The sequence below is a fragment of the Cyprinodon tularosa genome, unplaced genomic scaffold, assembly GCF_016077235.1.
Source record: "Cyprinodon tularosa strain WSP-4 unplaced genomic scaffold, ASM1607723v1 ctg455, whole genome shotgun sequence".
Lineage (NCBI taxonomy): Eukaryota > Metazoa > Chordata > Actinopteri > Cyprinodontiformes > Cyprinodontidae > Cyprinodon > Cyprinodon tularosa.
In genome coordinates this window covers 558,286-582,849 of record NW_024039180.1, presented here as the reverse complement: position 1 = coordinate 582,849, position 24,564 = coordinate 558,286, and the positions used below count along the sequence as shown (strand labels likewise).

Below are 24,564 nucleotides of genomic sequence, written 5' to 3'. Positions count from 1 at the left end.
CTGTGTCTGCGAGGGTTATTTTTCTGACCTGACAAACCTTAGTGACGACATTCATTGCCTTCGTTTTACAGAAAACCATAAGATGATGTTACCCCTAAGGGAAAATAAGCTAACTTTTTGAGCCAAACACCAGGCTGTGAATGTGAACTTCCAATATTTCTTCTCAAATAAATAATTTGATTTTAAGACACAGTCTTTTCTTGAATAAAATACTCAAATAAGCCTAAACTAGAACCTGACTGCATGATTTGGTAAACTGTATGTTCGGAGAACAGCATACTGTTTTTAACTGTTTTTATAGTGCTATTTATTTCCTTTGATTGGTAGATGGAAACAAGACAATTCTTTCTTATGGAATAGTTCTACATAAATCTAATCTTTATTACTCAAACTGTATTGCTTAGGGTTAAATAAAGGGAATTTACATCCAAAAAAACCTGTAGGCCTATGTGGCCTTTTACATACACCACAGCCTATCATGGTCCGTTGGTCTAAATATGGACAAAGCTTAAGTGGTGAAGAACAGAGACAGAGCTGTGCCTTGGAATAGCCTATTCTCTAAAAAAATAATAAAGGCAGTGTAAGACCAGACGGTGTAAATTTCAAAGGGGAGCATTTTGCATTTAAAATCTCTCTGCTTATGGACCCTAAACAAAATATGTTTTTGTGCGCATGTACTAAAGCATATTACCAGGGGCTAAGCACCCCAAATTTAGGGTCCTAAAGACGTCTTTGCTGTTAGATTGTTCATGATTGGTCCTCGTCTTGTAGATTCAGAGCAGGTCCCGTCCAGCCTCCGCTTCTGGCCGCTTCTCGGCTCTGGTTCTCTCTTCCCGGCATCCTGCTTTGATCTCCGGCTGCTCCAGTCTGAGCTCCACAGCACCTCCTAACCAGTTTTTGATTCTGGGAAGATGGAATTGCCATGGAGAGAGACTGTGGTCCAACTTTGCTCCTGGACTTCTGGACTGGGAGTATATCTGGAGGATGTGGAAGACTCTGGGGCAGCGAGGCTATTGTTTAGCTGCTGGAATTAAACAAAGAAACATGACTCACTCAGTAAACTCCAGGTCGGTCATGTTGAGAAGAAACCAGTGAGCCGGTAGAAGCTGCTCCTACTTGAGGAGGCGGTTGAGCGTTTGTACCTGCTGGCCATGCCAATGGTTGTTGAAATGTCAAACAGGCAACAGCATGCGAATGACGTGGAAAATTCACCGGAACTGCTTTCCTGTGCGAACGCAACATAATCCCCAGTCATCAAATGAATTATTTTACATGTTTGTTTTTTCAAATTCTTTGTGAAACATTCTGCCATTAGTTGACAAAAGGGAACGTATGTATTGTTCAAGTGAAGAATTATTCCCTTTCTTTCAGATTAACAGCTCTGATGAAGGCGGCGTAGTGATGGGAAACTGGAGCAGTAACTTCAATGGTGGGGTGCCGCCCACTCACTGGAATGGCAGCTATGCCATCCTGAAGCAGTGGTATAAGACCTACTACCAGTCAGTCAAATACGGCCAGTGCTGGGTGTTTGCCGGCGTCATGTGTTCTGGTAAATCCTGGTGGTTTTCTTTTTATATCCATGCACTACTTTAAAAAACTTACACGCTGAAGAAGTCTAATGTCCATTTAGTTGAATTAAAATGTTAACAGGCAACAGCTCCATCGGAGCTCAATTAACACGCTGCAAGAGCATCCATGACGTCACCGGAAGCCTCCTAGCCTTCATTTTCTACTCACCCCCATGCTGATCAACACTCTGGAGTACTTTTTTGATATCTCAAATGCATCTGGAGATCTGGGAGACTTCTTGCTGTCTGCTGACATTCAAATAATGGAGGTCTATTGTGCGTGTGACAGAAAGGTCCATAAAAGTCCACAAAAAACGTGTCAATATTCCTCCATACTGCTCGTCCAATGTATTCCAAGTGTCCTGAGTGGGTAGCATCCAGAATATACTCGAAACGAAGTCATTTAGAATGTTTTTAGAGCATAAACAGTAGTGTACAGGATTTCCTGAAAGCGCGCGCCCGCACGTTCACGACGCTACAGAAGCCGGCAAACCAAACCAGATGAAATTGCGCATTCAGCGTCTGCTCTGCCGAGAATGCAAGCGTAGAAGAAGAAGTGTGCTGTTTACCTGTGCAAAGAAAGAAACAACGAAAGAAAAATGTCTGAGGACTTCAGTGTTGAGGAAGAGCATGAGTTCTTTGCCGAGCTGAATGCGCACTTTCGTCTGGTTTGGTCTGCTGTGGTTTCCGTAGCGTCGTGAACTTGCAGGCTTTCAGGAAATCCTATAAACTACTGTTTATGCTCTAAAAACATTCTAAATGACTTCGTTTCGAGTAAATTCTGGATGCTACCCACTCAGGACACTTGGAATACATTGGACGAGCAGTATGGAGGAATATTGACACGTTTTTTGTGGACTTTTATGGACCTTTCTGCCTCGGGCACCATAGACCTCCATTATTTGAATTTCAGCAGACAGCAAGAAGCCTCCCAGATCTCCAGATGCATTTGAGATATCAAAAAAGTACTCCAGAGTGTTGTTCAGCATGGGGGTGAGTAGAAAATGAAGGCTAGGAGGCTTCCGGTGACGTCATGGATGCTCTTGCAGCGTGTTAATTGAGCTCCGATGGATGTCATTTAAAATAAGAGTGACAACTAAAATAACTCGACGCTGAAATATAAAAAAAATATATATGAACGAAACATGAGTTCCTCCGCTAGACAAAGAAGACAAGATAAACTGGATCCCTCGAAAGGAAAGGACGATAAGCCGAATCCACCGAGCCCGACTAGCAAACACACGGCTAGTAGCAACACAATTCAATCAGACTTAACGGTGTTGGAAGAACTGAGAAAACTCCGAAAAGAAAATCAAGAGGGACATAACCACACTAAGCTGGCTCTTAGCCGCGTTGAACAATCTGTTTCGGACATAAAAGACCAACTGGTGGAGCACGAAGAAAGAATGGGGAGATTTGAGGAGAGACTCAGCACAGCGGAAGACACGGAGCTGCGCCACCAACGGGCGCTAAGATACCTGCTGCACCGCGATATATAACTTTCGGCAAAGTGTGAAGATCTTCAAAACAGGCTGAGAAGGAACAATATCAGAATTTTTCAAATCCCGGAGGACAGTGAGGGAAGAGATATGGCTGGTTTCGTAAAGGCTCTACTCCAGAAGGAACTTAAACTCCCACCGGACCTGGATATTAAGATTGAGAGGGCACATCGCTCACTGGCGGCTAAGCCGAAAGATTCAACGGCGCCTCCAAGATCAATAATAGTAAGATTTCTGGACGCGGCGGTAAAAGACACAATCATAAAGCAGGCATAGAGCCAGGGGCCAGTTCTCTTTCAAGGCAAGCGGATCTATTTTGATCAGGACTACTCTCCTGAGCTACAGCAGAAACGGATGAAAGTCCACGAAGTTATTAAACAGCTTAAAAAGAAGAACATACAGGCAAGGTGCCTGTATCCAGCGCAAATAAAAATTAAGCTGAACACCGGGGAGAAGACGTTTGCGTCGTTAACGAGTGCCGCAGCGCTGCTGAAGGAGCTGGGGATTGACGCGCGATGCGGGGAGAGGGAGCGCATCGAGGAGGAGCTGAAGGATGGATGGAGGAGCCAAGGGAGGAGAAAAAAAGGAGCGCTTCTGTCTCCAGCTGATCTCAAGACCCTTTTGCAAGAGGACTAAAGGGATTGTTACCATTGAGACAGATAAAAATGTTGTTTCAACTAAAGCAGGGATAAGGTCGGTAACTCCACACTGATTATAACTAACGGACTCATAAGAATACAGTAAAGCGTCAAATTATTATGATCCTAATATACATTGTTGTCACAAAATAAGTTAATGTGTTAGACAGTCCAAAGGAGGCTTTGTTTGAGTTGATGAGTGGAATACACTCTCTGAGACCTTTTTTAATATTGGTCATATTTGCACTGTGTGTGCTTTTTTCCACAGAAAGGGTAGGTCACGCCTCTCTGCCCCAATACCATCGAGGATCTGACACAGCCAGAGTTAAGATGCTGTGTCAGATTGATGAAGTGGAAGCTCAGTTTTGTGTTAATTACACTGTTCTTTGTGTTTTGTTTTTCCTGACAGTTATAATTAAAGTCACTTTGTTAATCAGTAGATACCCTTTGACATCCAAATGTAAACAGGCAGGGAGTTATATCAAAAGACTCTATATGGACTATGGCTGAGCTGAATTTTATAAGTTATAATATAAGAGGAATTAATAATCCAATTAAAAGGAAAAAAATTCTGGGTCAACTAAAGAAGCTGCATTGCTCTGTAGCTTTGATTCAGGAAACACACCTATCAGAGACTGAACATCTAAAACTGAAAAGAGAGTGGGTAGACCAGGTTTATAGTTCTTCATATGGGAGAAAAAAGAAACGAGGGGTAGCTATATTGTTTAATAAATCTGTGTATTACAATAATGAGAAAACCTTTCATGATGATGAAGGCAGATATGTTATGGTAATAGGCACAATGGGAGGAGTAAAGATAACCATACTTAATGTTTATGCCCCAAATGAAGACTGCCCACATTTTATCAAAAGGGTCACAGCTCTACTTGCAGATAAAAGCGAAGGGATTATACTGGTGGGGGGTGACTTCAACTGCACCTTGGATTCAAAGTTGGACAGGTTACCCACAATAATAAAATCTCAATCTAGAATGTCTAAGGCATTATCAACTATGATGAAGGAACTGGGACTAGTAGATATTTGGCGTCAACTCCACCCCAATGAGAGAGATTTCACGTTTATGTCCCAGGCTCATGGGAGCTATTCGAGGATAGATCTTTTCTGCTTAACCAAAACCGAATTACATAGGATAAAAGAGAGCACAATTGAGCCAATCACTATTTCAGACCACGGCCCGGTGACCATGAAAATGAATTTAGTAATAGATAATCATTTCAGACATTGGAGGCTCAATGTCTCATTATTAGCAGACACAAACATTAGGCAAGAAATACATAGAGCCCTGGTTGAATACTTCACCATAAATGATGATGGTAGTGTCTCCCCCTCAATTGTATGGGATGCAAGTAAGGCCACAATAAGAGGGCAGATTATTTCTATAGGATCCAGGATAAAGAAACAAAGGCTGGCTAAACAACAAGGATTGGAAGCTGAAATAAAAAAGTTAACAAGAGAACATAAACAAATGGGAAAGAACGATACTTTAAAAAAATTAATGGAGGTTAGAAAACAACTGGATGAAGCTCTGACATATAAGGCAGAGGGAGCGCTCAGATATACCAATAGAAAATATTACGAAATGGGTAATAAAGCAAGCAGATTACTGGCTTTTCAACTAAGAAAGGCCCAATCTAGTCGTGCAGTTCCTCAGATCAGGAACCCAGAAACCCATCAGATTGAGACTGACCCAACTAAAATCTCAGACTCGTTTGCAACCTATTACAAACAGTTATATACGGCTGAAGAACTAGAATTTAAAGAAGAGAAAGTTAAAAAAAATTTAAGCCCTCTTAATCTGAAAAAACTATCAAGTGAGGATGCAGAACTATTAACAAAACCTATTACAGAAAGTGAAATTAGGGAAACCATCACCAAATTAAAAAACAATAAGTCACCAGGAACAGACGGCTTTTCTGGAGAATATTACAAAATATTTGTGCATGAACTCACTCCCATACTATGTAAATTATATAATTACGTACTTAAATCAGGAGACCCCCCAAATTCATGGTCGGAAGCCATATTGACTGTAATACATAAGGAGGGGAAGGACCCTCATCAGTGTACCAGCTATCGCCCTATAAGTTTACTCTGTGTGGATTATAAAATCTTGACTTCCATAATAGCTACCAGGATTCAAAAAAATATTAAGAAATTAATACAACCAGATCAAACAGGATTCATACAAGGACGTCAAGGAACAAATAACATAAGGAGAGCCCTGAACCTGCAGACAATAGCACGAGAAGAAACACAATCGTCAATGTTTCTCAGCTTGGACGTTGAGAAAGCATTCGACCGAGTCGACTGGGTGTTTCTGAGGCAGACACTAATAGAAATGGGCTTTGGGAAAGAATTTGTGGCCTGGATCAATCTATTGTATAAAAAGCCCAGCTCCAAAGTTAGAGTTAATGGTCACTGCTCCAGCTTCTTCAGGATTGAGCGAGGTGTTAGACAGGGGGATTCGTTGTCTCCTATCTTATTTGCCCTAAGTATTGAACCTCTGGCAGAGGCAATACGCCAAAGTGTACAAATCCAAGGGATAGCAAATGAAGGTGGGTCAGTTCATAAAATAGCTCTATTCGCAGATGATATTTTACTATTTGTAAAAAATCCACTTCTTTCCATCCCTGCACTTATGAAGTGCCTGTGTGAATACGGGTCAGTGTCTGGTTACAAAATTAACGAGACTAAGTCAGAAGCCATGATGATTTCAGGCACCTGGCCTGAACAGCTAAATAACAGTGTCTCCTTTCGCTGGTCCAAACAAGGATTTAGATATCTGGGAATTATTATTACACCTAACCCCACTCAGCTGTTCGAGGCCAACTATAGCAAACTAATTAGACAAATAAAAAACGATGTGACGCACTGGGAGGTCCTTCCCCTTTCTTTAATAGGTAGAGTTGAGACTGTAAAAATGAACCTGCTGCCTAGACTTTTATTCTTGTTTCAGTCCCTTCCTGTAAAAGTACCTGCCTCAACTCTGAACACGTTAGATAAACTAATTTCAACATTTATCTGGCAAGGGAAGAGACCAAGGGTTAGATTGAAATGCCTTCAATTGCCTAGGGAGAGGGGAGGACTGAGTCTCCCGAACCTTAAAAATTATTACCGGGCTGCCCAAATAAATGCAATTGTGGCGTGGCTTGAAAATGACCGGGAAACAATATGGACTCAAATAGAGCAAGATTCAATTAAAACTGTTCCTCTATCTACACTGCCATTTATTGATACAAAGTCAATTCAAAAAATTAGAATAAAGAACGAATGGATAAAACACACGTTAAAAGTATGGACAACAGTTAAAAAATTGCTCAGGGGACCGAAGTCCATCTCCAGGGCCATGTTAATAGTAGGGAACATAGAATTTCCCCCTTCGGTGTGGGATAGAGGGTTTAAAAGATGGGCTGATAAAGGTCTCTGTACAATCAATCAACTCTTTATAGAAACAGAATTCAAATCATTCTCTCAACTTCAAGAACAATTTGACCTCCCATCAAATGATTTTTATAGATACCTTCAGATAAGACATTATATCACAAGTCATAAAGAAAGGCATTTGGTCAGAAAAAAACCAAATGAAATAGAAGAGTACTTTATCAGTGTTATAGAGAAGCATTTCCCAACAAAAAACACATATCTAATATATACAAAAGGTTAGGAACTGACACATTACAAAACACAAACAATATCAAGGAAAAATGGGAATTAGAATTAAATGTTATAATTGAAGACTCTACATGGGTGGATATATGTACCGACTGTCATAGGGGAATTAACAGCCAACTATGGAAAGAATTTGACTGGAAAGTGAAGATCAGATACTTTAATACTCCCTTTATCATCTCCTCATTTGTGAAAAAACCTAGTGTAGCACTATGTTGGCGAAATTGTGGAAAAATTGGAGATACCACACACATTTTTTGGGATTGTCCTGTAATACAGGGATTTTGGGACAATATTAGAAAGGAAATAGAGGGAATATTGAAAGTAAAGGTGATGCCTGAACCTGTGATGTTTTTGTTGGGAGCCATACCTAAAAGTAAATATAACACAGATCAGAGATATATACTGAGGGTTCTTTTATTGATAGCAAAGAAAATGATTACTGTGCACTGGAGAGATGTAAAACCACCAACTATAAATCAATGGGCCCAGAGATTGAAACACGTTTACATAATGGAGCAAATGACTGCAAGCCTACAGCTAACTATGGACATTTTTATACGAAGGTGGACTTGTATTTCAGAATATCTGGGGTTCTGATGGAGAGGACGAGATATTACTAAAAGGAGGGATCTGATGGAATTCCTCATTGGGAAAGGGTACTGCTTGGCCACAGATTATAGATTGTGGATGTTGTCTGCTCTGCCTGCTGTCATAATTGTAAAGACTTTTGGTATTTTGTGTTTGTTGTGATGTGTACTATTTGAGTTTCTGTCAGGAAATGTTATGTTTTGTAAGATTTATAAAATGGTTAAATAAAAAGTTCTAAAAAAGAAAATGAAGGCTAATCATGTTTTGGGTGTACTATTCCTTTAAGTGGTTCAATCATTCTTCTGGGGGGATTCAGCTCCCATGTGGGAAACAACTGTGACACCCGGGGGCAACAAGTAAAGTATGTGAATGCAAATTATAGATTGTCCATAACAAAGACCATGTTCAGGGATAACGATGTCCTTTGGTGCACTTGTTACTACCACATCCTGTCATGATCATGACTCTGAGAGCTGGCCTAATTGCTCATCCCATTTACCTGCCTAACTCTGCCACATTCCCAATTACCACTCGTCTAATCCACCTGCTTCTGCTTCTTTATATACGGCTCAGTCCCAGCTATCGGGGCCAGATTAATGATGTTGAGGTTGTAATCATTGCTATTTCTTTAGTTCATGTTCTTGTTCTCGGCAGCCAGTGGTTAGAGAGGTTTTTCAGTGTTTCGTAGTGTTCCATGTTCTGTCTCTTATCCACTGAGTGTCCCGTCTTTCTGTCTTGGCTCAGTGGAGAGAGCAAGTTTTTAGCATTTCTTAGTGTTCCTTTTATCCTGACCTGTTCTGCCTCTCAACCACTGAGCTTGCCAGTTCGCATCTGAACTTTCTGGCTCGGACTCCTGCTTAACCTCCAGGACTGCAGCATCTGGTTAACTCTAGGCGGTGCCTGCAGCATCTAATTGGCACCCCGTCCAGCTGGATCCTACAGTGTTCCACGCCTTTGAATTATCCCACTTCCTGTCTCGCCTGAATACTGGGTTCTTCTGCCCTGCACATTTAACATATGTCTCTGTTCCAGCACACCTGGTTCAAATGAGAGCTCCTCCTTTGCAATCAGTGCTACAGAAGCCCGTTGAGCATCCATTCTTATCTGGTGTTATGCCAAAAGTAAACACCTGAAACATGCAGGAAGGGGTCCCTGAGGAGCAGGGTGGGTAACCACTGCACTAATGTCTGTGTTTTTTTTTTGTTTTTTTTTGTTAGTTATGCTGCTCTTAAATGACAAACAAGTTTTACTTTAAATTTCATTTTAAAATACTGTGGAGCTCGTAAACGTTGTTTCCTTAGTTTTATAAAACTAATACAAAAAAAATGACCAACAACAAAAGAATTAAAAAGGACACCGTTGGACAAAAACCCTAATTTTACTCCAATAATTCTTGTGTGGTTCCAGTGATGCGTCTGCTGGGCATTCCCTGCCGAGTCGTCACCAACTTCCAGTCGGCTCATGACACCAACAAGAACCTGACCATCGACAACTACTTTGATTACAATGGAGTCAGAGAGACGGGGACCAATGACAGCATCTGGTGAGACACGCTGTTCATTCTGTGTTTTAAAGATGCACAAACTTTGAAATCCAAGACAAGACAGTAAACGCCTCACAGATCAATTCAGTTTATTTCTATAGAGCCATTTCACAACACATCATTAAAAGGCACTTTACAAAGACAACAGTTCTTCACTGTTTGGTTTATCGTTTGGTGGTAGTCTGAATAATGTTGTTTTTCTTTAAGGAACTTCCACGTCTGGGTTGAGGGGTGGATGAGACGACCAGACCTGGCAGATGATGGGAAATATGACGGCTGGCAAGTTGTGGATCCAACTCCACAGGAAAGGAGTGACGGTATGAGAAGTCTTGCCTTCTGACTGGTTTTTAATTGATTTGCAAATCAGTCTCTTCAGGTTTCAAGCATCAGAGTTTTTTCTTTGAAGCATGCAGAGACACAACAGATGTTTAAAGAGGAAATGTATCTCTCCGCAGGTCTTTTCTGTTGCGGTCCAGCGTCAGTGGCGGCCATCCTGAATGGAGAAACAGATCTAAAATACGACGTCCCATTTGTCTTTTCTGAGGTCAACGCTGATGCTGTTTACTGGCTGGTCAGTGAGCACAGCATCAACTTCTTCCTAACCACGTCCTGCGATGTTTTTAACCAAAGAAAGATCCAGCACTCTAGATTAAATCAAGGGTTTTGTTTTGCTTTTCAGGTAAGAAAGAACGGATCCAAGTTAAAAATCTTTTCTGACACTGATACAGTTGGTCAATACATTTCCACCAAGTCTGTTGGCTCAAACAAGCGGATGGACATCACGAACACCTATAAGCACAGAGAAGGTGTGTGAACCTGAGCTTTAGACCTAAATCCTTGATGTTCATATTATAGTTAATGATCCCACTTTATGTATGCGGTGTAGCACAAAAATTACATGTCACAGCAAAGTCTATACCATGAAAACATTTAAATATTGACATTATGTGGTAAAAAAAAAGTCTTTTCATTCAGCTTTTGACCATTTTAATCTCCTACAGGAACTGCAAAGGAAAGAAATGTCTTCAGATATGCCTTAGACAAAATCCAAAATGGAGATATGCTGATTCGAAATGCTGCAGGCACTGATGGGGAGTTCGTGAGCAGAACATTGGAGAGGAGCCATGATGCTCCGGGAACTGACATCGTCGCAAGTTCAGCTCCACAGCCACAGCTGCTGATCCGATTTGAAGAAGTACGTTCTCAATGACAAGACCTTCTTCTCTTGCTAGTCTTAGACATTTTTCTGGCATCATCCTTTAAATCTAATTTTTAATTAGACGTTGCAGCAGCTGGCTGGTTTGACCTGCTGAGCACAGTTAAAATTACTTTAATCAGTGTCACATTAATTCAATTCAGTTCATTTATATAGCTCCAATTCACAACATATATCATCTCAAGGCGCTTTACAATTCAACCAGATCATACAGTCAAATTGATTAAGACTTTCTATCTAAGGAAAACCAGTTGATTGCATCGATCCCTCTCACCAAGCATGCTTGTAGTAACAGTGGAGAGGAAAAACTCCCTTTTAACAGCAAGAAACCTCCAGCAGAACCAGGCTCAGTGTGAGCGGCCATCTGCTGAGGCCCACTGGGGTTCAAGGAGACAGAAGCAGAGATAAAAAAAAGGCAACTGTCAACCAGCTCCACAGGTGGCCCCATAAAGGAAATACAGAGGCAGGCAGATGAGCTCTGAGACAGCTCTCATGTCAGAGGATGAAGAGAGAAGAGAGTACATCCAGTTAGTCAAAGTCAGAGAAACAGGACTACACAAAAAAAAACATGCCAAGCTCAAATATCTATTAGCAAAGGTGTTGATGGCAGCAGCACAGCTGATATTTCTCTCCAGGATGGAGTCACAGCCAAACAGGAATAGTCCAGACGAAGCTACTATGATAGAAAAAGCAGAGAGAGCAGAACGTTAGAGATCAAATTAACAAATTCAGCAGAATGGGGCAATAGAGATAAAATGAAGAATATTGATGAAAAAGGGCCCCTATGTCCTCCAGCAGTCTAAGCCTATAGCAGCAGAACTATAGAGATAGCTCAGGATAACCTGAGCCACTCTAACTAGAAGCTTTATCAAAAAGGAAAGTTTTAAGCCTAGCCTTAAAAGTAGACAGGGTGTCTGCCTCACGGACTAAAACTGGTAGTTGGTTCCACAGGAGAGGAGCCTGAGAACTAAAAGATCTGCCTCCCATTCTACTTTTAGAAATTCTAGGAACCACTAGTAAACCTGCAGATTGAGAGCGAAGTGCTCTGTTAGGAACATAAGGAACAATCAGATCTCTGATATAACATTAATATAATCTGTGTCCCAGTAACACAACAGCAACACCTGAGACGGCATTACAGGGATAGTTTGGAGTTCTTGAAATGGTGTCTGTCTGAAGTAGATTGCTCTTTATAGATCTAACAGTCAACCTCTGTAGGTCTTTGTTGTCTCCTGTCTGAAAAGCTGCAGCATTTCCATCAAAACCTGTCTTAGTAAACTTTAAGACCATTTGCTGATTTGCTGCATTAAAGTGTTTGGTGATTTGCAGTTAGGGCTATGCTGATGTAACTTGACAGCCAGATTCATTATCTGTAACCCCTTAGGTTTTGTTTGACACTTCATTAACCTGGTGTCAACTCCCAACTTATTTATTCAGGGAAAGGAGGGATGTTTTATCAGATTAGCCAAAGTGACACCTAGAGCCCGCCCACTAAAGTTTTGTTTTGGCCAATCACAGTAACAAACCAAATCGCAGCAGACCCCATGAGAAACCACAACAACTTGACAAACAAAAGAGTTAGCAGCAGCTACGCTACATCCTCCTGCGCTGCCATTTTAGTTTTCGTTCAGCTGTTAGCTCAGCCTCTCGAGCTGTACGTCCCTCGTGAAACCATAATACTGTGACATAAATGACGACCTGTTTTGGGTTGGTTCTCAAACAGTTGAAGTGGAACCGGGACATTATGGATTCTCGTATGTTTGTAAACTCAAAAATACGGCCAGAATGTAGCTAGCGGGCAGGGTGAATGTTGATGAGCAGAGGACAGTAAGCATTAGGGGTGGAACGTTTCATAAAATCCACGGTTCGGTTCGATTCACGGTTTCGTGGTCACGGTTTTCGGTTCGGTTCGGTTCGATTCTGTATATGTTGATTGTTACACCGAAATCCCATAAAAATTTATGAAATTAATGAAAAAATCCCCCAAAAAATAATGGATTGTAATTATTTTAAATGATCCACGGAAACCCTGGATCATTTCCGTATGTTTTCCTGCTTTGAATTTAATCATCTGGCGCATGCCCTCTACCATCTCCAAGGGACTCAGAGGGGAGCGGACGGGAGCCACAGTGGAAGCTGTAGGCTTTGCTTTGAGCAGCCGGTCTGGAGCGCAGCGGGGCGGAGCGGGGGTTGCTGACGGAGTATGAGGGATTTCGGGGCTAGCATGACATGTTGCTGTTAGCATAAACAAAACGTGTTGCACTGTTTTACCCTGACATGGAAAAGGTTTCTTTATGATCCCATTTCTTTCATTCTCCATGAAGGTGTCGAAGCCAGAGAATGGAAAGGATGTCAGTCTGAAGATGATTCTCAGCAATGACTCCAGTTTCACCAGAACTTTTTCCGTCAACATCAGCGTCCAAGCCATGAAGTACACCGGCCAGCCGGCTGGCAACATCCAGACTGAGGTCACGGAGCAGAAGATGCTGCCTGATAAAGGTCAGCGATTTTCTTAGTGAATCTGAAACTGAAATCTTACGACCCTAAAACCACCTTTGTTTTTTTTCTGTTTTTATTTCAGATCTGGTCATCCCTATTCTAGTCCCATTCTCAACCTATCACAAATACATGATCCAAAGTAAGACCATGGCTGTGTCAGCTGTTGTCACTGACCTACAAAATGAATATAATACATACTTAGCAGCACACAGAGTTGTGCTCGCAAACCCCCCCATCTCCATCACCGTAAGTACACAATAACTATCTGTATGCCCTTTTAAAACCACCTCTTCCCTCCCTCCTCATGAGTGGACCAGTCTCACTGCCACCTTAGTGTGAACACTTGCCCAAGAAGGAAAAACGTCTGCAATGACCTTAGACAAGAAGCAGACATGGCCAATCAGTCAGGGAAGATAATGATATTATATTACCCAACAGCTTACCACAAAGTTAGACCATAAACACCTGATGAGATTGAAAAAATATCTTGGACTCTACAGACCTTGGTTTGGATGGTCTGTTCATGTGCAGGAGTCTCCAGGGCAACAGCCTGCACTCTGGGTCCTTGAGCAAGCTCCCCGGGCACCGCACAGTGGCAGCCCACTGCTCTCCAAAGGGATAGGTTAAATGCAGAGGTGAATTTCTCCAGTGTGAGATTAAAGTGTGAGATAAAGTTCAATTATTATTATTATCAAAATCAGGTGGATTGATAAATCAGAAGGATTGTTAAATCAGGTGGATTGATAAATCAGAAGGATTGTTAAATTTGAAGGCTTGTTAAATCAGATGGATTGATAAATCAGGTGGATGGATAAATCAGGATTGTTAAATCAGAAGGATTGTTAAATCAGATGGATTGATAAATCAGGTGAATTGATAAATCAGATGGATTGTTAAATCAGAAGGATTGTTAAATCAGAAGGCTTGTTAAATCAGATGTATTGATAAATCGGAGGGATTGTTAAATCAGATGGATTGTTAAATCAGAGGATTGTTTAACCAGAAAGGTTGTTAAATCAGGTGGATTGATAAATCAGATGGATTGTTAAATCAGAAGGCTTGTTAAATCAGAAGGATTGTTAAACCAGAAGGATTGTTTAACCAGAAAGGTTGTTAAATCAGGTGGATTGATAAATCAGAAGGATTGTTAAATCAGAAGGCTTGTTAAATTAGAAGGATTGTTAAACCAGAAGGATTGTTAAATCGGGTGGATTGATAAATCAGAAGGATTGTTAAATCAGAAGGCTTGTTAAACCAGAAGGAAAGTTAAATCAGATGGATTGATAAATCAGAAGGATTGTTAAATCAGGTGAATTGATAAATCAGGTGAATTGATAAATCAGGTGGATTGTTAAATCAGAAGGATTGTTAAATCAGGTGAATTGATAAATCAGATGGATTGTTAAATCAGAAGGATTGTTAAATCAGAAGGATTGTTTAACCAGAAAGGTTGTTAAATCAGGTGGATTGATAAATCAGAGGGATTGTTAAATCAGAAGGCTTGTTAAATCAGAAGGATGGTTAAACCAGAAGGATTGTTAAATCAGGTGAATTGATAAATCAGAAGGATTGTTAATTCAGAAGGCTTGTTAAACCAGAAGGATTGTTAAATCAGATGGATTGATAAATCAGAAGGATTGTTAAATCAGGTGAATTGATAAATCAGATGGATTGTTAAATCGGGTGAATTGATAAATCAGGTGGATTGTTAAATCAGAAGGATTGTTAAATCAGGTGAATTGATAAATCAGATGGATTGTTAAATCAGGTGGATTGTTAAATCAGAAGGATTGTTAAATCAGGTGAATTTATAAATCAGAAGGATTACTTAATCAGATAGATTTTTAAATCATGTAGATTGTTCAATCAGGTGGATTGTTAAATCAGACAGATTGTTAAATCAGGTGGATTTTTAAATCAGGTGGATTTTTAAATCAGCTGGATTGTTCAATTGGATATATTAATAAATTAGATGGATTGTTAAATAAGGCTGATTGTTAAATCAAGTGGATTTTTAAATCAGGTGGATTGTTCAATCAGGCGAATAGATAAATCAGATGGATTATTTAACCAGATAGATTTTTAAATCATGTAGATTGTTAAATTCAATTCAATTCAGTTTATTTATATAGCGCCAAATTCACAACACATGTCATCTCAAGGCACTTTACAGTTTAACCAGATCATACAGTCAAATTGATACAAAGTTTTCTATCTAAGGAAAACCAGTTGATTGCATTGACTCATTGACTCAAATACAATCCCCCACACTAAGCATGCTTGTAGCGACAGTGGAGAGGAAAAACTCCCTTTTAACAGGAAGAAACCTCCAGCAGAACCAGGCTCAGTGTGAGCGGCCATCTGCTGAGGCCGACTGGGGTTCAAGGAGACAGAAGCAGAGATACAAAAAGCAGCTGTAAAAGGCGGCCCCGTCCAGGAAACACACAGCCAGGCAGACGAGCTCCAAGGCAGCTCCCATGCCAGAGGACGAAGAGAGCACATCCACTCAGTCACGGTCAGAGAAACAGGACCACACTGGAAAACAGGCCGATCTCCAACATCTATAAACAAGGGTGTTGATAGAAGCAGCACAGCTGATGTTTCTTTCCTGGATGACGTCACAGCCAAACAGGAACAGACGAGGCAAAGCTACTCTGAGGAAAAGCAGAGAGAGCAGAAGGTTAGAGATTGAACTAACAGATTCTGCAGAATAGGAGAACAGAGATAGAATGAAGCAGAATGATGAAATGGGGGTCCCTATGTCCTCCAAAAGTCTAAGCCTATAGCAGCATAACTATAGAGATAGCTCAGGATAACCTGAGCCACCCTAACTATAAGCTTTATCAAAAAGGAAAGTTTTAAGCCTAGCCTTAAAAGTAGACAGGGTGTCTGCCTCACGGACTAAAACTGGTAGTTGGTTCCACAGGAGAGGAGCCTGATAACTAAAAGATCTGCCTCCCATTCTACTTTTAGAAATTCTAGGAACCACTAGTAAACCTGCAGATTGAGAGCGAAGTGCTCTGTTAGGAACATAAGGAACAATCAGATCTCTGATATAAGATGGAGCTTGGCCATTTAAGGCTTTATATGTGAGAAGGAGGATTTTAAATTCTATTCTTGATTTAACAGGAAGCCAATGAAGAGAAGCCAGGATAGGCGAGATATGATCTCTCTTTTTCATTTTCATCAGAACTCTGGCTGCAGCATTTTGGATCAGCTGAAGGCTTTTAACTACAGTTTGTGGACTTCCTGATAGTAAAGAATTACAATAGTCCAGCCTTGAAGTAACAAATGCATGGACTAGTTTCTCAGCATCACCCCTGGACAGGATATTTCTAATTTTTGCAATGTTCCTCAGATGAAAGAAGGAAATTCTAGAAACCTCTTTGATCTGGGATTTAAATGACAGGTCCTGATCAAAAATAACACCAAGATTTTTTACTTTATTATCTGAAATCAGTTTAATCCCATCCAAATGAAGTGACTGGCTAATCAGCTTCTTTTTCAGAGACTCTGGTCCAAAGACTATAACTTCTGTTTTGTCTGCATTCAGGAGCAGAAAGTTAAGAGTCATCCAGGTTTTTATGTCTTCAAGACATGCCTGTAATTTATGTAATGGGTTAGCTTCATCTGGATTTATAGACAGATATAGCTGGGTATCATCAGTGGAAATTAATCCCATGCTGTCTAATAATTCTACCAATTGGGAGCATGTATAAAGTAAAGAGAATTGGTCCTAGCACTGATCCCTGTGGTACTCCACAGGTAACCTTTGAGCGTGTTGAAGATCTATCATTAACATGAACAAACTGAATTCGATCAGATAGATAAGATTTAAACCAGTCTAGTGCTGTTCCTTTAATTCCAACAAAATATTCAAGTCTTTCTAAAAGAATATTATGGTCAACTGTATCAAATGCAGCACTAAGATCCAACAGGACGAGCACAGATACAAGTCCATTATCTGAGGCCATGAGAATATCATTAGTGACTTTCACCAGAGCTGTTTCAGTGCTATGATGAGCTCTAAAGCCAGACTGAAACTCTTCAAAAAGTTCATTATGGTGGAAGTGATCGCAAACTTGTTTGGCAACTACTTTCTCAAGAATTTTGGATAAGAAAGGAAGATTGGATATAGGTCTATAATTGACCAAGTCATCTGGGTCAAGAGACGGTTTCTTAAGCAGAGGTTTAATTACTGCAACCTTAAAAGCTTTAGGTACATATCCCTGTAACAGAGATAGATTAATCACATCTAAAATGGAGGAGGAGATCAAAGGGAATACCTCCTTAAATAACCTGGTTGGAACTGGATCTAACATACAAGTTGAAGGCTTAGATGAAGACAATAATTTTGCTAATTCAGAGAGTTCAACTGGATCAAAGCAGTCTAAACCCGGTTCAGATTCCATGACTACCTCAGGTACAATCGCGGATAGAGGAGTGCTTATGATCTTATTTTTAATAAGATCAATCTTATTTATAAAGAATCCCATAAAATCATTGCTGCTAAGAGCAGGTGGAATGGACGGTTCAACAGAGCTATGGCTCTGGGTGAGTTTGGCAACTGTATTAAAAAGAAATCTAGGATTATTCTTATTCTCCTCTATTAATGAGGAGAAGTATGCTGCTCTTGATTTACAAAGAGTCCTCTTATACAGCAGTAAACCATTTTTCCAGACTAGGAAGGACTCTCGCAGGCCTGTGGAGCGATATTTTCTCTCCAGTTTCCTAGCATTTTGCTTCAAAGTACGCAGCTCTGCATTAAACCAAGGAGCAAGCTTTCTATTTTTAACGGTTTTCATTTTCAAAGGAGCTGCGTTGTCTAAGGCAATACGCAGAGAACTAGCAACCCCATCAACAAAATCATCAACCTGTGAAGGGGAATAAGCTAAGCTTTTGCACTCTGCAGCACTGCTCAGTGACACAGAGGAGAGAGAAAGTGAAGCAGATTCTTTAAAATTTATAACTGCACTATCTGATAAAGATCTACTAAAATTGAACCTTCTTTTGGGGGAGGAGAACTCTGTTAAAATAATCCTGAAGGTTATTGGAAAGTGGTCAGAGAGGACAGGGTTGTGAGGAAATACTGTTATTTCTTCACATTCTATGCCGTATGTCAGCACAAGATCCAAAGTATGAAGATGAGAATGCGTGGGACTATTCACATTTTGAACAAAGCCAATAGTGTCTAAGATAGCATTAAAGGCTGCTCTTAAGCTATCGCCTTCAATGTCAGCATGGATGTTAAAATCTCCCACTATGATGACCCTGTCAGTATTTAATACCAAATCAGAAAGGAACTCTGAAAACTCATCTAAAAATTCAGAGTAAGGACCTGGTGGACGATACAAAGTTACAAAAAGAAGAGGTTTTCTTGCCTTGAAATTTGGATCAGGGAAATTAAGGGTTAAATGTTCAAAAGAGTTGTAGGTATTAATTGTTTTGGGAGTAATCAGTAAGTCAGACTTGAAGATTGTTGCAACTCCTCCTCCTCGCCCAGAACTTCTGGGGATGTGAAAATTTAAATAGCTTGAAGGAGTTGCCTCATTTATGCTCACATAATCCTCTTGCTGCAGCCAGGTTTCTGTAAGGCAAAACAAGTCAATGTGATTATCACAAATCAAGTCATTAACTAGTAGACTTTTAGAGGAAAGCGATCTTATGTTAAACAGACCGCATTTAATTGTTTTAACTTTTTCCCCAATTGGAGTTATTTTGATTTTAATTAGATTGTCATGATTTACTCCTTTGGGAATCTTTGCTAATTTATTAGATTTTGGTCGTGGGCAAGACACTGTCTGGATGGAGTAAAGAGTGGGTAACAGTAGAGAAGCTGCAGAGATGTGTGTTAAACTACAACTCTGCTTCCTGGTCTGCACCCTGGGTGGTCAGGGTTTTGGAGGACTAATAAATGTGGCCAGATTCCTAGAAAGAAGAGCTGCACCATCCAAAGTGGGATGGATGCCGTCTCTCCGAATCAGACCAGGCTTTCCCCAAAAGGATTGCCAATTATTAATGTAGCCCACGTTGTTTTCAGGACACCACCTAGACAACCAGCGGTTGAATGACGACATGCGGCTAAACATGTCATCACTGGTCAGATCAGGGAGGGGACCAGAGAAGATTACGGAGTCCGACATTTTTTTGGCAAACTTACACACCGAAGCAACACTAATTTTAGTGACCTCCGATCGGCGTAACCGGGTGTCATTACCACCAGCGTGAATAACAATCTTACTGTATTTAACCTTATCCTTAGCCAGTAGTTTCAGGTAGGATTTGATGTCGCCCGTTCTGGCCCCCGGCAAACATTTGACTATGGTCCCTGGTGTCTCTAATGCCACGTTTCTGACTATGGAGCTGCCAATCACCAGAGTGGGCTTCTCAGTGGGTGTGTCACTGAGTGGGGAAAACCGGTTAGAAACGTGAACGGGTTGGTGGTGACCAGTGGGCAGAGATCCACGACTACGCTTTCTGCGTACAGTTACCCAATCGCCTGGCTGCTCAGGCACTTTTGGAGGACAGCTACGTGGGGGGCCTACTTTAACTCCTGGATGTTCAACAGCCTGAAGCCTGGATTCTAACTCTGACACCCTCGCCTCCAAAGCTACAAAAATACTACACTTATTACACATCCCATTATCACTAAAGGAGGCAGAGGAATAACTGAACATCTGACACAGAGAGCAGGAGAGAGGAGAGGAAGAATGAAGAGTTGGAAAAGAGTCAAGGGAGGGAGAGAGAGAAGCCATAGCAATGCTAAGCTAGCGCTAGCCTAGGCTAGCTACTCCTTGCTATCAGAAATAAAACCGTGTGAAACCAACAAGTGCTCAGTAGAAAAGTGCAGCAGAAGGTGCTATGTTTTAAAGTAGTCAGTTAGAGTTACTTAGATACAGAGATATCACAGAGAAAATAACTTAACCTCAGATGGAGATCCTCTGAACAGCTGCACACTCAGTTAATCCAAACAGGAAGTGAACAGCCAAGTAAATCAGGTGGACTGTTAAACAGATGGATTTTTAAATCAGGTGGATTTTTAAATCATGTGGATTGTTCAATCAGGTGGATTGTTAAATCAGATGGACTGTTAAATCAGATGGATTTTTAAATCAGGTGGATTTTTAAATCAGGTGGATTCTTAAATCAGAAGGATTGTTAAATCAGGTGGATTGTTAAATCAGATGGATTATTTAATCAGATAGATTTTTAAATCATGTAGATTGTTAAATCAGGTGGACTGTTTAATCAGATGGATTTTTAAATCCGGTGGATTGTTCAATCGGATAGATTAATAAATTAGATGGATTCTTAAATTAGATGGATTGTCAAATCAGAAGGATTGTTAAATCAGAAGGCTTGTTAAATCAGAAGGATTGTTAAATCAGAAGGCTTGTTAAATCAGAAGGATTGTTAAATCAGAAGGCTTGTTAAATCAGAAGGATTGATAAATCAGAAGGATTGTTAAATCAGGTGGATTGTTAAATCAGAAGGATTGTTAAATCAGGTGGATTGATAAATCAGAAGGATTGTTAAATCAGGTGGATTATTTAATCAGATAGATTTTTAAATCGTGTAGATTGTTCAATCAGGTGGATTGTTAAATCAGACAGATTGTTAAATCAGGTGGATTGATAAATCAGATGGATTTTTAAATCAGGTGGATTATTTAATCAGATAGATTTTTAAATCGTGTAGATTGTTCAATCAGGTGGATTGTTAAATCAGACCGATTGTTAAATCAGGTGGATTGATAAATCAGATGGATTTTTAAATCAGGTGGATTGTTCAATCAGATAGATTAATAAATCAGATGGATTCTTAAATTAGATGGATTGTTAAATAAGGCTGATTGTTAAATCAAGTGGATTTTTAAATCAGGTGGATTGTTCAATCAGATAGATTCATAAATTTGATGGATTCCTAAATCAGATGGATTGTTATATTGGATGGTTTGTTAAACCAGAGGGTTTGTTAGATCAGATAATTTGTTAAATAACGTGGATCTAAAGCTGTGAGGGAACCTAAGAAGTAAGGCATGGAGAAATGATCGCTCAGTGATCTGAATAAACAGTAAATAACAAAAAAGCCACACAGTAAACAGCAACTGAGACCCATTGCTGCTAAAAGCTTTTTATCTGTTTCAATTTCTAAATTGTTAAAAGAAAAAAAAAATGTTTTCCTGTGGTGTTTTGTTGTTTTATTTAGATTCGTTAGTATTCGTCTTTAAGCTGAAAACCTGTTTGACCTCCAGGTATCTGGTGAGAGCAGGGTGAACGAGGAGATGACAGCCGAGATGGTCTTCATGAACCCTGTCAATGAGACGCTGAGAAACTGCTGCCTGAGTCTCTCTGGAAGTGGTCTCATTATCGGGGAGGAAACAGTAAAGTGAGTAGATCTGTGTCGGTCATTAAACGTTACTGTATCTTCACAGCTGATTGTTCAGGAAAATAATCTCAGCGGCTGTATCAACATGGTGAAAGTGAAAAAAAAACTCCTTATATTTCTGACTTATATTAGTCATGATCAAATCCAGAACTCAATTCCATTAAGGACAGACTCAAAGTTTAGTCTGTTAAAGATCAACCCATAATAGCTGCTGCCTTGCAGTCATGTTTCACACACCCAGCCGCCTGTTGGACAGGTTCTCTATAGAGTCTGAGGTCAGACGGGAAAGGTTTATGGTGACCAACTCAAATGTGCTTCTTGCAGACTCCCAGACCTGCTGCCAAACAACAGAGTCTGTGTTCAGATCGTCATAGCTCCCTATAAGAGCGGAGAGCGCACTCTATTGGTCAACTTCAGCAGTGCCTCTTTAGGGGACATCAAGACCAGCTGCATCGTCAACATCAAGCCTTGACTTTATCCCATTTCTTATCTTTAGGACCAAATGTTAGATTCTAATATAGAACTCATTAATATTTGTTTCGGTCATGCGGGATATTGTCTATTATTTAAAAGATTGCTGATTTTTTTTTTTCTTATCTGGAAGTTATTTAATTTTCAACTTTGTTCTTTTTTTTTTATAATTTTGATTATTGATATTTGGGAAGTTCCAAACAATTGCATTTTTACTGAGGGAAGGAAGATCAACAGAGAGGCTATCCGTGAACTAGAGGAGGTTTTTCTGCATGTATTATGCTTCTCAGGGATATTCCCTTTTAAATGGACGTCTATTACTGCTTAATAAATTTGTCAAACAAGCAAACATCTGTTGTCTGTTGAGTCCTTTCATTGCTTTCAGCTTCATAGATATTTTCTTGTGAAATTGCCAGCCTTTTGTCTAACTAATATAACTGGAATCCATTCAGGATCAATTGTATTCATAACCTTCTTCCATATGTTATTAGATTCAGATTAAGGTGCAGCTCTTTTATCTGTTGAGATCAGTTTTATCCCTCTTCTCTCTAACTGATTCAGGACATTCACACTATAAATAATATGCCGCATCTGTCCTCTGACAAAACCGACGAGATTTAAGTAATTCTTCACCAATGTGTCAAGGTGAGATTATTGAAGACATATAAAAAAATGTAGATGATAAAGAATTAATAAGATTAAAAATGTATAAAATGCCTTAACTCTCCTCTGCTAAGACTATATCTACTGTATTCAAAAACAACTGTTTAAGTTGTTTGTTAGATAGGCTTAAGTACACTGCAAAACTTAATGTAAGTTAGTAATGTTTTCTTGAAATTGATGTATTTTCCTTGATTTTACTAATAAAGCCCTTGAGCCCAGTTGGCCCAGTACAGGGCCCAACTAACACCTGCTCATGTTTATCTATTTATAGAAATAAGAAATATGGAAACGCCTTTCAAATGGGCTTTTCCAGTTGGGTTTAATTTCAATTTGCTGTGTTTATTATACAAAAAAATTTGGCAAGGCTTAATATTTCTCATTATTGCTTTGTTTAAACATCTAGAAATCAGACTTGACATTTAAAATAGTGGTTCCACCTGAAAAATAATCCTCAATGCCTTTCTGTCATACAAAAACAAATAATTGTATTTCTAATTTATATTTTGGGACCTGTACTTTCTTTAATTCAGATAGGTAATTTCAAGTATGGAGGACCGATCCTACCATAATTGAAATACGTACAGAAATAAATGAAGGTCTTAATAATATCAAATTGCTTGAAAAAGTAGCTAATAACATGAATTTCTGTGTGGCATTAAATGTGACAAAATAATAAAAAGATATTCTTTCAACAATTGATCAATTATTCATCAAAACATATATATTTGAACTTACACTTTTAATTTTCCTTTTGTTCTTGCTTTTATGCAGACTTATTTTTCACCCACCTCTTTTCTGTTATAAATCTTTATTGAAATCTGTATTTTGTCTTTATGTATTTATTACAAGTGGGTTTTTTTGGTCCATACTGGTTTAAGTTTTAAGTTGGTTTAAGGTCTAAGTAAAACAATTTGCAGATTTAATAAGGGGATTTATGTTTAAAATAAGAAAAATTTCATTATTCTATTTCCATATGCTCTGGACTTCCGAAGCAATTTATTTTGCAATGTTTTTTTTCTCCCACACTGTTTACATTTGATCTCTTCTGCAATTTATGGAATGTAAATGTTCATTTGCTGCAAATCTGCTGCTGTACAAAACACAGTTTTGCTTTGTGTACACTCTGTGTGTACAAAATTACAATAAAAGTTGTCTAAGTTCAAGAGCATAATTTTGGGTAGTTACGATATATTAATGGCCACCAGTGTAGGATGATAATATGTTATTTAATCATATAATATTCAGACTGTCTCATATTGTTTGTGAACACATGTCCTACTGGCTGTTCAGTTCAGTTTATTTATATATCGCCAACTAACTCACTACACATGTCAACTCAAGGTACTTTACAGCTGTGTGTTAGAACAACAATAGAAACTGTCAATGGAGCTCAAATCAGAGTCAAACAGATAATTCTGCACATATATGGAATAAATTCACCACAACTTCCATTAAAAATATAAACATTTATTAACAAAAATCATTCAAAACTGACACTAGTAAACCTCAACTAAACTAAGCTACTCTTTTGAAACAAGAAGGAAAATATGGTTGAACCATAATTAATGAGATGATGCTGTTATATCACAGTTTAGCGTGGATTTATGTCTGAGAACCAAAATTGGAAGAATTTAGCAGCAGATGGCAGCTCACACTGAGTCTGGTCAGCAAAAAGTAGTTTATTCAAGTATACTAAAAGTGCACTAATTTCATACTTAAAATCAGGCTGTGCACTTAGAGTTTACTTAATCTAAACAATATTTCACATAGACTCACCGGCCACTTTATTAGGCACACC

At 39.5% G+C, this 24,564-nt stretch overlaps 1 protein-coding gene across 1 annotated transcript in view; it reads left to right on the top strand.

Moving 5' to 3' along the window:
* The window catches only part of LOC119793555 (protein-glutamine gamma-glutamyltransferase E-like), a 35,568-nt gene extending 13,464 nt beyond the window's left edge, over nucleotides 1-22,104 (top strand). The window contains exons 6-15 of the mRNA XM_038300761.1: nucleotides 1,372-1,549; nucleotides 9,394-9,529; nucleotides 9,737-9,846; nucleotides 9,985-10,100; nucleotides 10,209-10,335; nucleotides 10,531-10,724; nucleotides 13,070-13,244; nucleotides 13,327-13,490; nucleotides 21,499-21,632; nucleotides 21,957-22,104. Of these exons, the coding sequence (XP_038156689.1) occupies nucleotides 1,372-1,549; nucleotides 9,394-9,529; nucleotides 9,737-9,846; nucleotides 9,985-10,100; nucleotides 10,209-10,335; nucleotides 10,531-10,724; nucleotides 13,070-13,244; nucleotides 13,327-13,490; nucleotides 21,499-21,632; nucleotides 21,957-22,104 (1,482 nt within the window). The remainder of the gene's footprint in view (nucleotides 1-1,371; nucleotides 1,550-9,393; nucleotides 9,530-9,736; nucleotides 9,847-9,984; nucleotides 10,101-10,208; nucleotides 10,336-10,530; nucleotides 10,725-13,069; nucleotides 13,245-13,326; nucleotides 13,491-21,498; nucleotides 21,633-21,956) is intronic.
* Nucleotides 22,105-24,564: the final 2,460 nt, after the last annotated feature.